The sequence below is a fragment of the Sus scrofa genome, chromosome 7 (genome assembly GCF_000003025.6).
Source record: "Sus scrofa isolate TJ Tabasco breed Duroc chromosome 7, Sscrofa11.1, whole genome shotgun sequence".
Classification (NCBI taxonomy): domain Eukaryota; kingdom Metazoa; phylum Chordata; class Mammalia; order Artiodactyla; family Suidae; genus Sus; species Sus scrofa.
Window position 1 is genome coordinate 24,740,577 of NC_010449.5, and position 12,419 is coordinate 24,752,995.

Consider the following 12,419-nt stretch of genomic DNA (forward strand, 5'->3'; position numbering starts at 1 on the left):
TGCCTCCTGCCTTCCCAGGAGGCCTTCCAAGATCAGCAGGTGGGTCTGACCCAGGCTTCTTTTAAATTACTGCTCATGCCCTGAGTCCTGGGGTGTGTGAGATTTTTGTGTCTGCCCTTTAAGAGTGGAGTCTCTACTCCTGGGATAGACCATAATGGAAAATAATATTTAAAAAATAATGCATAGATATATATATATACACATACATATATGTATGTATATATATATATACACACAATACATATATATAAGAATGTGTGTGTGTGTGTATATACATATGTATGATTGAGTCACTTTTTTTTTTTTTTTTTTTTTTTTTGGTTTCTGGGGCCTCAGCCATGGCATATGTAGGTTCCCAGGCTAGGGGTTGAATCAGAGCTGTAGCTGCTGGCCACCGCCACATCCACAGCAACACAGGATCCAAGCCATATCTGCGACCTACACCACAGTTCATGGCAAAGCCAGATGCTTAACCCACTGAGCAAAGCCAGAGTTGGAACTTGCATCCTCATGGATGCTAGTCAGATTCATTAACCGCTGAGGCACGACGAGAACTCCTATGACTGAGTCACTTTGCTGCACAGCAGCAATTGGCACAGCAGTACAAATCAACTATACTTAAATTTAAAAAGTGGAGAGAGAGGACAAGATGGCAGAGGAGTAGGGGGACACGCTCGCCCTCTCCCACAAACACAACAAAAAAAGCACATCTACAGAATAAATGACTCGCACAGAACAGCAACCAATCGCTGGCAGAGGAACCTAAACTCCAATAACGGCAAGAAGTTCGTGACATTACTGGGCAGAACGGGAGAAAAGAGGAGAGTGAGAGAAGGTGAATCCGAGAGGGACAGGCGCTCCCGAAAGGGAACTGCAGAGGAGAAAGGGATCCCGCACCCTGGAAAGTCACCTACACGGGGGAAAGATCAAACGAACTGGAGGAATCTCCAGATGTAGAGAAGAGTGTAGCAGTAAGTTGGAGTACGGAAAAGCCGATCAAGAACCAAACGGACCATCTGAACTACGGGCACGGTCACCAAAAATTGAGACGCCTGGGTGGGGGCTGGGCACCGAGTCCTCAGCTCCAGAGGTTAGTCCCTGGGAAAGGGCCGGGGGACGCCTGGGTGGCGGCTGGGCACCGAGAATCGCCTCCGAAGATTAGTCCCCGAGAAAGGGTCCGGGGATGCCTGGGTGGGGGCTGGGCACCGAGACCTCGGCTCCAGAGGTTAGTCCCCGGACTGGCGGGGCGGGGGGGTGCTGAGCAGAAACTGCTTGGGAGGTCTAGAAACCATTTGACGGGGCAGAGACTGCCTGGGAGACTAGAAAACAAAGCTGTTGCACAGGAAGGGAGCAATACTCTAGGGCGAGGAAGTGGAAAGCCGCATCAGAGGGAACCTGGGAGAAGAGCCTGGTCTGCGCCCGTGCTGGGGAGGGGAGAGAAGAAGGGGTGGGTCCCCATAGAATACCACCCATGCCACAGCAAGCTTACAGGCCCGCTAGCTAGCTGAAAGCTGTGCTTCCCAGTGCATCCCCTCCCCCCACCCCCCCCACCCCCTACGCTCTCGCCCAACCTGGGGTTGCCTGCCATCCAGGAGGGCTGGCCTCAACAATTGCCTGAAGCCTACCACCGCAGGGGCCTCTTGGGTCCCTGCACAGGCTTGCTTGCCCGTTGGAGGGGCTACACTTCCGCAGAGCAGCACCAAACACCACCAGCCCCCGAGAAAAGGCCTGCAGCCCAGAAAAGCTAGAACAAGCTTAGCCAGGCCGTGAAGAGATCTGCCTAATTCTCAGACAGTTTTTCTGAGTCGGGCTGCCTGGGGAGGAGCCTCAAGGGCTGCCAACAGCCCTGCTACCCGACCAAGCACCCAAGGGGTGCCCTAGTGGATCAGCTGCATAGGACTGCCAGCTCCAGGCAGGACCCCCTGCAGCCCAGAAAAGCTGCAACAAGCTTAGCTGAGTTGGGAAAAGATCTCAGACGGTCTTTCTGAGTCAGGCTGCCCTGGGGAGGAGCCTCTTGGGTTTCCAACAGCCCTGCTACCCACCCAAGCCCCCAGGGGGTGCCCCACTCCCACGGAATAGCTGCTCAGCACCACCAGCCACCTGGAAGAGCCCCCGCAGCCCAGAAAAGCTGCAACAAGCTTGGCCAGACTGTGAAAAGATCCGCCTATATTCTCAGGCTGTCCTTCTGAGTTGGGCTGCCCTAGGGAAGAGCCTCTTAGGTTCTCAGTGACCCAGATAGCTGCTCCAGCCCCCAGGGGGTGCTGCACTCCTGAGGAACAGCTGCCCAACACCGCCAACCCCCTGCAAGAACCCCACAGCCTAAAAACACCAGAGCAAGCTCTGCATGACCAAGTGAAATCTGCTACCATCGTGGTGTGGACCTCCCAGTCCTGTCTGCCCTCAGGAAGCCCTCCTTTGCTTCAAAGAAACACTGTTAGCCCCAGCAACACTCCAGAAAAGCCACACTGCCTCAAAAAAGACTAACCAACAACGCCAGCCCTCAGGAAATATTCCACGGCAGTGACAAGGCAAACACTGCCAGATAACGGAGAGTACAACTCCCTCAGGAGAAAGAAAACAACAAGCAAGATGAAGAAGCTGAGAAAGCACCCCCAGTCAAACCAACAGGAGAACTCACCTAAAACAGTCAGCAATAAAACAGATCTCTGCAGTCAGACAGACCTGGAGTTCAAAAGAGAAATAGTGAAAATACTGAAGGAATTAAGAGAAGATATGGGAGTTACCGTCGTGGCGCAGTGGTTAACAAATCTGACTAGGAACCATGAGGTTGAGGGTTCGGTCCCTGCCCTTGCTCAGTGGGTTAACGATCCGGCGTTGCCGTGAGCTGTGGTGTAGGTTGCAGACGCGGCTCAGATCCAGCGTTGCTGTGGCTCTGGCGTAGGCTGGTGGCTACAGCTCCGATTCAACCCCTAGCCTGGGAACCTCCATATGCCCCGGGGGGCGGCCCAAGAAATAGCAACAACAACAAAAGACAAAAAGACAAAAAAAAAAAAAAAAGAGAAGATATGAACAGTAATGCAGATACCCTCAGAAAGGAACTAGAAAATACAAGGAGGAGCCAAGAAAAACTAGAACACTCACTTGCAGAGATGCAAACTGAACTAGGGGCAGTAAAAACCAGAATGAATAATGCAAAAGAACGAATCAGTGATATGGAAGATAGAATAATGGAAATCACTCAATCTGGTCAACAGACAGAAAACCGAATCAAAAAACTGGAAAGCAATATAAGAGACCTATGGGATAATATAAAGCGGGCCAATCTATGCATAATAGGAATTCCAGAAGGAGTAGAAAAAGATAAGGGGATGGAAAATATATTTGAAGAAATTATCAATGGAAACTTCCCAAATCTAAAGGATACTGGGTTCAAGCACAGAGGGCCCCAAACAAACTGAACCCAAACAGACCCACACCAAGACACATCATAATAAAAATGGCAAAAGTTAGCGATAAAGAGAGGATCCTAAAGGCAGCAAGAGAAAAACAGAATGTTACCTACAAGGGAACCCCCATAAGAATATCAGCTGATTTCTCTACAGAAACACTACAGGCCAGGAGGGAATGGCAAGAGATATTCAAAGAGCTAAAAGGAAAAAATATGCAACCTAAAATACTCTATCCAGCAAGAATATCATTTAAAATAGAAGGGGAAATAAAAATTTTTTCCAACAAACAAAAACTTAAAGAACACAGCAACACAAAACCCAGGTTAAAGGAAATATTGAAAGGGCTTCTCTAAACCAAAAAGAAAGGAAGGAAGGGGAAGAAAAAAGAAAAGAAAAAAAAAAGAAGAAGAGGAAGAACTAGGACTGAGGAAATCGCAATCAGAGAGCAGTCACTCAAATAAGCCAGCATACAGATTTAATCATGAACATGCTTCAAACAAAATAAAATTAAAAAGAAAAAAATAAAAAAGAGTCATCAAAACCATAAAATGTGGGGAAGGGATATTAGGAGGTAAATAACAGTTTTTGTTAGTATGTATGTCTCTCTTCTTAATTTTAATATAGTAATGAAGTGTTTGAACTTACAGGACCATCAGGCTAAAACACACAATTATGGGAAGGGGTTAGCATACTTAAAAAACAGGGCAACCACAAGCCAAAAGCAAATGTTGCATTTGCAAAAAATGAAAAAAAAAATACACTCAAGCAGATAATAACAGGAGACCATCCAACTAAAAACAAAAGAAAGGAAGAATGGAGAACCATAGAATCAACTGGAACACGAGGTTCAAATGGCAATAAATAATCATCTATCAATTATCACCTTAAATGTCAATGGACTGAATGCCCCAATCAAAAGACACAGAGTGGCTGAGTGGATAAAAAGGCAAAAACCTTCAATATGCTGCCTACAAGAAACTCACCTTAGGACAAAAGATACATATAGATTGAAAGTGAAAGCGTGGGGAAAAATATTTCACGCCAATAGACATGACAGAAAAGCAGGAGTCGCAATGCTCATATCAGACAAAATAGACTTTAAAACAAAAGACATAAAGAAAGACAAAGAAGGACACTACTTAATGATTAAGGGATCCATCCAAGGAGAGGATGTTACTATCATCAACATATATGCCCCAAATACAGGAGCACCCAGATACATACAACAAATATTAACAGACATAAAGGGAGATATTGATGAGAATACAATCATAGTAGGAGACCTAAATACCCCCCTCACATCAATGCACAGATCCTCTAGACAGAAAACCAATAAAGCAACAGAGATCCTAAAGGAAACAATAGAAAAGTTAGACTTCATTGATATCTTCAGGACACTACATCCAAAAAAAGCAGAATACACATTCTTCTCAAATGCTCATGGAACATTCTCAAGAATCGACCACATATTGGGACACAAAGCGAATCTCAATAAATTTAGGAGCGTAGAAATTATCTCAAGTATCTTCTCTGACCACAATGCCATGAAATTAGAAACCAACCACGGGAAAAGGAAAGAGAAAAAACCTACTCCATGGAGACTAAACAACATGCTACTAAAAAACCAATGGGTCAATGAGGAAATCAAGAAGGAAATTAAAAACTACCTTGAAACAAATGATAATGAAGACACAACCTCTCAAAATCTATGGGATGCTGCGAAAGCAGTGCTCAGAGGGAAATTTATAGCAATACAGGCCTTTCTCAAAAAAGAAGAAAGATCCCAAATTGACAACTTAACCCTCCACCTAAACGAATTAGAAAAAGAAGAACAAAAAAGTCCTAAAGTCAGCAGAAGGAAGGAAATTATAAAGATCAAAGAAGAAATCAATAAAATAGAGACTCAAAAAACAATAGAGAAAATTAATAAAACCAAGAGCTGGTTCTTTGAAAAGGTGAACAAAATTGACAAAGCCCTGGCCAGACTCACTAAAAAGAGGAGAGAAAGAACCCAAATCACCAAAATTAGAAATGAAAAAAGAGAAATCACAACGGATACAACAGAAATACAAAAAACCATAAGAGAATACTATGAACAACTATACCGCAACAAGTTTGACAATCTGGAAGAAATGGACAATTTTCTAGAATCTTACAGCCTGCCAAAACTGAATCAAGCAGAAACAGACCAACTGAACAGACCGATCACTAGAAATGAAATTGAAGAGGTCATAAAATCACTCCCTACAAATAAAAGTCCAGGACCAGATGGCTTCACAGGTGAATTCTATCAAACATATAAAGAGGAATTACTGCCCATCCTCCTTAACCTCTTTCAAAAGGTTGAAGAAGAAGGAATACTCCCAAAGACATTCTATGAGGCCACCATCACCCTCATTCCAAAACCAGACAGAGATACCACCAAAAAAGAAAACTATCGCCCAATATCATTGATGAATATAGATGCAAAAATTCTCAACAAAATCTTAGCCAACCGAATCCAACAACATACCAAAAAAAATTATACACCATGATCAGGTTGGGTTCATCCCAGGTTCACAAGGATGGTTCAACATACGCAAATCAACCAGCATCATACACCACATTACCAAAACAAAAAGTCAAAAATCATATGATCATCTCAATAGACGCAGAAAAAGCATTTGACAAAGTCCAACATCCATTCATGATCAAGACCCTCGCCAAAGTGGGTAAAGAGGGAACATTCCTGAATATAATCAAAGCCATTTATGAGAAACCCACAGCAAATATAATCCTCAATGGGGAAAAACTGAAAGCCTTCTCCCTCAAATCTGGAACAAGACAGGGATGCCCACTCTCACCACTGCCCTTCAACATCGTTCTGGAAGTCCTAGCCACAGCAATTAGACAAACAAAAGAAATAAAAGGCATCCATATAGGAAGAGAAGAGATCAAACTGTCACTGTATGCAGATGACATGATACTATACCTAGAAAACCCTAAGGACTCAACCCCAAAACTCCTTGAACTGATTCATAAATTCAGCAAAGTAGCAGGATAGAAGATTAACATTCAGAAGTCAGTTGCATTTCTGTATACCAGCAATGAAATACTAGAAAAGGAATACAAAAATACAATACCTTTTAAAATTGCACCTCACAAAATCAAATACCTCGGAATACACCTGACCAAGGACCTATATGCCGAGAACTATAAAACTTTAATCAAAGAAATCAAAGAAGATGTAAAGAAATGGAAAGATATTCCATGTTCCTGGATTGGGAAAATCAATATTGTAAAAATGGCCATACTACCCAAAGCAATCTACAGATTCAATGCAATCCCTATCAAATGACCCATGACATTGTTCACAGAACTAGAACAAACTATCCAAACATTTATATGGAACCACAAAAGACCCAGAATCGCCAAAGCAATCCTGAGAAACAAAAACCAAGCAGGAGGCATAACTCTCCCAGACTTCAAGAAATACTACAAAGCCACAGTCATCAAAACAGTGTGGTACTGGTATCAAAACAGACAGACAGACCAATGGAACAGAATAGAGAATCCGGAAATAAACCCGGACACCTATGGTCAATTAATCTTTGACAAGGGAGGCAGGAACATAAAATGGGAAAAAAAAAAGTCTATTCAGCAAGCATTGCTGGGAAACCTGGACAGCTGCATGCAAAGCAATGAAACTAGAACACACCCTCACACCATGCACAAAAATAAACTCCAAATGGCTGAAAGACTTAAATATACGACAGGACACCATCAAACTCCTAGAAGAAAACATAGGCAGAACACTCTCTGACATCAACATCATGAATATTTTCTCAGGTCAGTCTCCCAAAGCAATAGAAATTAGAGCAAAAAGAAACCCATGGGACCTCATCAACCTGAAAAGCTTTTGCACAGCAAAGGAAACCCAAAAGAAAACAAAAAGACAACTTACAGAATGGGAGAAAATAGTTTCAAATGATGCAACCGACAAGGGCTTAATCTCTCGAATATATAAACAACTTATACAACCCAACAGCAAAAAAACCAATCAATCAATGGAAAAATGGGCAAAAGACCTGAATAGACTGTTCTCCAAAGAAGATATACAGATGGCCAACAAACACATGAAAAAATGCTCAACATCGCTGATTATAAGAGAAATGCAAATCAAAACTACCATGAGATACCACCTCACACCAGTCAGAATGGCCATCATTAATAAATCCACAAATAACAAGTGCTGGAGGGGCTGCGGAGAAAAGGGAACCCTCCTGCACTGCTGGTGGGAATGTCAACTGGTACAGCCACTATGGAGAACAGTTTGGAAATACCTTAGACATCTATACATAGAACTTCCATATGACCCCGCAATCCCACTCTTGGGCATCTATCCGGACAAATCTCTACCTAAAAGAGACACGTGCACCCACATGTTCATTGCAGCACTATTCACAATAGCCAGGACATGGAAACAACCCAAATGTCCATCGACAGAGGATTGGATTCGGAAGAGGTGGTATATATACACAATGGAATACTACTCAGCCATAAAAAGGAATGACATAATGCCATTTGCAGCAACATGGATGGAACTAGAGAATCTCATACTGAGTGAAATGAGCCAGAAAAGCAAAGACAAATACCATATGATATCACTTATAACTGGAATCTAATATCCAGCACAAATGAACATCTCCTCAGAAAAGAAAATCATGGACTTGGAGAAGAGACTTGTGGCTGCCTGATGCGAGGGGGAGGGAGTGGGAGGGATCGGGAGCTTGGGCTTATCAGACACAACTTAGAATAGATTTACAAGGAGATCCTGCTGAATAGCATTGAGAACTATGTCTAGATACTCATGTTGCAACAGAAGAAAGGGTGGTGGAAAAAATATAATTGTAATGTATACATGTAAGGATAACCTGACCCCCTTGCTGTACAGTGGGAAAATTAAAAAATATATATAAAAAAAAATTTTTAAAGTGGAGTCTATTTTAAACAGCCCTCTGGCTCTCCCGAAGTAATTGAGTCCTGACTAGCCCACGTCTCTGCTCCTCCTACACTCTCAGTGTGGTTTCTTCTTCATATCTTTAGTTGTAGAAGGTCGCTTCTGCTAGTCTTCAGGTCTTCCTCTCAATACTGTCTGTGTAAGTGGTTGTCATTTTGGTGTGCCCATGAGAGGAGATGAGCTCAGGGTTTTCCTTCTCCATCATCTTGGCCATACCCACTCATTTCTCCATTAAATAAAAGACGTTAAATTTATAAACACCTTCAGATAAGTTGGGAAATATGCAGTAAAACAGAATCCTACAAATTACAAAGATTTTGTTAATATGCAAACTGCCAATCCATCTAATGGGCATATCCAATCTACTTAACTGATTTATTTAAGTGGTAATTTTTCTAACAAAATTTCATTTGGCAGATGAGTGATATATTTGATAAAGATAACAAGTGTGGTATTGCTGTGGTTGAGAAAAGAATATAAATCCTGGTTATCTTATTGTTCCGGTTCATCAAAACTCCATAAACATGTGATGTTTTGCCGGGTCCAGTGAGGTTAGGCAAAAGTGAGAGAAGGTGTGCTGGGCTGACACATGTTTTTATCATATAACCTCCAGTTGTTCTTCTTCAGCTCCATTAGGAAAATATACAGGGGTTGGTAGATTTTTTACAGAAATCCTAATACACAGAGTTTAGAGTCTCTGAGAGGCTACCAGACTCTTCTATCCTGTTTATAGAGGGAGGTTGTCACCCTATTAGATCTTGCAGGTTGCTCCCAGAATATTGTATTTACACACTGAATTAATGAATCTGCTTCCTTTTTTCTGTAATTCAATCAGCATTTTTGATTGAGATAGCTTTAAAACTAAACCTTCTCTGTAGCATTTCCTGCCAGATTTCTGCATTTTGTTTCCCTTCTTTCTTTTGTTTCTGCCTTTCTCTTCCCTCTCTTCTCTTTGAATTTATGCATTACTGCTCTTTCACAGATTCTTACATGGCTTTAGCTGGGAGTTTATCAATAAAAGAGAAATCCATTTTAATATATAAAATATTTTCCTCAAAGACTATTAGTCAATCCTTCCTTTTTAACTTTGAAAAATCCCTTAAGGATTACCATGCATTCCTAACTATAATATCACTTCACAGAAAAAAAAAAAAGGAAAAAGGAAAGAAATTAACACTTGTAGTAAGTTCTCTGTGAATCTCTTTAGAAATAATTTTCTAATTATTTAAAGAAATGGAAAAATGTCATTCTCAAATATTGTCTTAGAATTTTGGGATTCCTAAACAAAAGCAGACAAATAGGTTGAGTCTTATAAGATACTGGTTTTTTGCCTTGGGGCACAATCAGGACTTCAATCAAAAGAGGAGGGATACCAAGAAAATCTGGTCGTAGTCCTCAGTTGAAGACAATAAGATCAGTTTCTGTGGGTAAAAGGAGCTGGCATTTGTATAGCTGAACACTGGGAGGAGTAAGCTATGCAAAGAAATAACTTCAAATATCTGCTTAGAGTTCTGCCTGGATGCACTTGTCGAATATTAAGCTATGTGTGCATAGGGTGAAGTGGCCTAAAGAAGTGAGGCATGTAATGGCCAAGGATCTGTAAGGTAAAATATTTACATGGCTCATATAGGGCTAGGAGGCACTCATGTTAGATCAAAGAGTTGTCATTGAACATATAGTGCACTGAGCAGATATCAAAAAATGGGCCCATCTAGTGGTAAGACAAAAGGAATCATATGTTGAAGGCTATCTATGCCTGCTCTGGAGAAGTTTAAAACAAATCTTAAAATAATTTAATCAATTTTTGAATAACTTAACTCTGTGCCAGAATAAAGTCAATACTCAAAAAAGGAAAAAAAAATATACACTAAATCCAGTAGTCAGAGATGTAATAGTCTAAATAGCTAACATCCAACAAAAAATTACAAGCTAGATAGAGAAGAAAAACATAATCCACAAGTAGGAGAGAAACATTCAAATGAAAAGACTTAAAATGGTTGAGATGGTACACTTCAATAATGATTTTAAAATAGTATTTTTGTCTGAATTAATAATATATTCATTAATTTAAAAAAACACCATGAGTGGAGTTCCCGTCGTGGTGCAGTGGTTAATGAATCTGACTAGGAACCATGAGGTTGCGGGTTCAGTCCCTGCCCTTGCTCAGTGGGTTAACGATCCAGCATTGCTGTGAGCTGCAGTTTAGGTTGCAGAACGTGGCTCGGATCCTGTGTTGCTGTGGCTCTGGCGTAGGCCGGTGGCTACAGCTCCGATTCAACCCCTAGCCTGGGAATGTCCATGTGCCGCGGGAGTGGCCCAGGAAATAGCAAAAAGACAAAAAAAAAAAAAAAAAAAAAAAAACCACCATGAGAAAAAAAAACACAAAAGTACAAGCAGAAAAAAGAGACAAGTAGAACCCTCTAGGATTAAAATGCAATATTTCAAAACTGATTTGCTAGATGGAAACAGTACATGAGACACTGAAGAAGCAAAAATTACTAAAAATGGAGACATAAAAATAAAATATTAAACCCACTTAAGCAAAGAGAAAAAATGGCATCAAATGAGTTAATATGCATGTATTTCAGATTTTAGAAGCAGTGTAATGAGCAGGGAAAATAAAGAAGAAATAGTTGTCCAAACATCCAATTTTTGAAAATAGAAAGCCACAGCTGGCCCCAAGCTGGGTAAACATAAAGAGTTCCTCATTAATAAATATTTTTTTAAAAACCTGGAAAACAGGAAAAGACATTTCACCAAAAATAGTTTGTTATTTTTAGGGCTGCAGCCACGGCATTTGGAAGTTCCCAGGCTGAGGGAGAATCGAAGCTACAGCTGCAGGCCTACGCCACAGCCACAGCAACACCGGGGTGAGGCCAGGGATTGAACCCGCATCTTCATGGATCCTAGTTGGGTTCATTAATCACTGAGCCACAAAGGGAACACCCCCCCCAAAAGAGATCTGAGTCAATTTTTTTTGCAGTTTTTTGTCAGTAAACATGCAAGTCAGAAGACTATCAAGTCACAACTTGAAACTCTGAAAAGGAAAAAAGAAAAAACTAGAATTCTAAAGCTAATTATGTATCCAATGGAGGGAGGATGAATTATTTGTTCAAAGAAATGTAGAGGCATTTTTCAAGAGAATAACACCACCACACTATAGAAGAAGCCAGTGTTTATATAGAAGGGATGACATAAAATGAAAATAGGAGGAATAGGAATGGATGGAAAGTAGAGAGACAGAAATGACCAGACCTTAAAACAGGGGAAGTCCAACACCATAAAGTCTACATGCGAATAATAGACATCCAGGAGCACCGGAGGCCAACAGACGGCTTATACATTTTTTAAAAGGCAGGGAATCATAAAGACATCAAGAAACCAGTTGTTTTAAAGGGCTTTGGGGAAAGGGGTATTAGAAAACTTACCAACTTTTTTCTGAAGTTCTTCTGAAAAATAGAAATGCAAAGATCAATGTAAATCTCATGAGCTAGACACAGGGTGTGAAGTTCAAAAAAAAAAATTAGTATTTAAAATGCACACTCTCAGAATGCAGAGGGTTGCTCTCACATACACACAGAAACCAAGCCACACAGACAGTGAATCTGAGCTCACTTATTATTTGGTTTGTTAGCTTCAATTTGGTCTTTGGCTAGGGTTAAATATATACAGTAGCTACATTGTGTAAAGTCATCTTAACCAGCCACAGCAATGCAGCATCCAAGCCACATTTGCAACCTACACCACAGCTCACAGCTACACCGGGGCGAGGCCAGGGATTGAACCCGCATCTTCATGGATCCTAGTCAGGTTCATTAACCACTAAGTCATGAAGGGAACATCCCCCAAAATAGATTTGAATCAATTTTTTTGCAGTTCTTTTTCAGTAAATAAGTAAACCAGAAGACTATCAAATCACAACTTTAAACTCTGAAAAGGAAAAAAGAAAAAATAGATTTCTAAAGCTAATTAGGCATCCAATGGAGGGGGAATGAATTATTTTTCAAACA

At 41.1% G+C, this 12,419-nt stretch overlaps 1 protein-coding gene across 3 annotated transcripts in view; it reads right to left on the reverse strand.

Moving 5' to 3' along the window:
- LOC102158214 (butyrophilin subfamily 1 member A1-like) overlaps positions 1-12,419 on the reverse strand; it is a 34,378-nt gene that overhangs the window by 15,204 nt on the left and 6,755 nt on the right. Inside the window, exons 3-4 of one of the 3 annotated variants that reach the window (XM_021098493.1) lie at positions 11,838-11,858; positions 2,639-2,682 (exon numbers count right to left, since the gene is read on the reverse strand). Coding sequence is in view for 1 of the 3 variants with exons in the window: in XM_013977678.2 (XP_013833132.1) it covers positions 11,838-11,858 (21 nt within the window). In the remaining 2 variants the exon portion in view is untranslated. The remainder of the gene's footprint in view (positions 1-2,638; positions 2,683-11,837; positions 11,859-12,419) is intronic. The other 2 variants (XM_013977678.2, XM_021098494.1) reach the window with 2 other exon arrangements.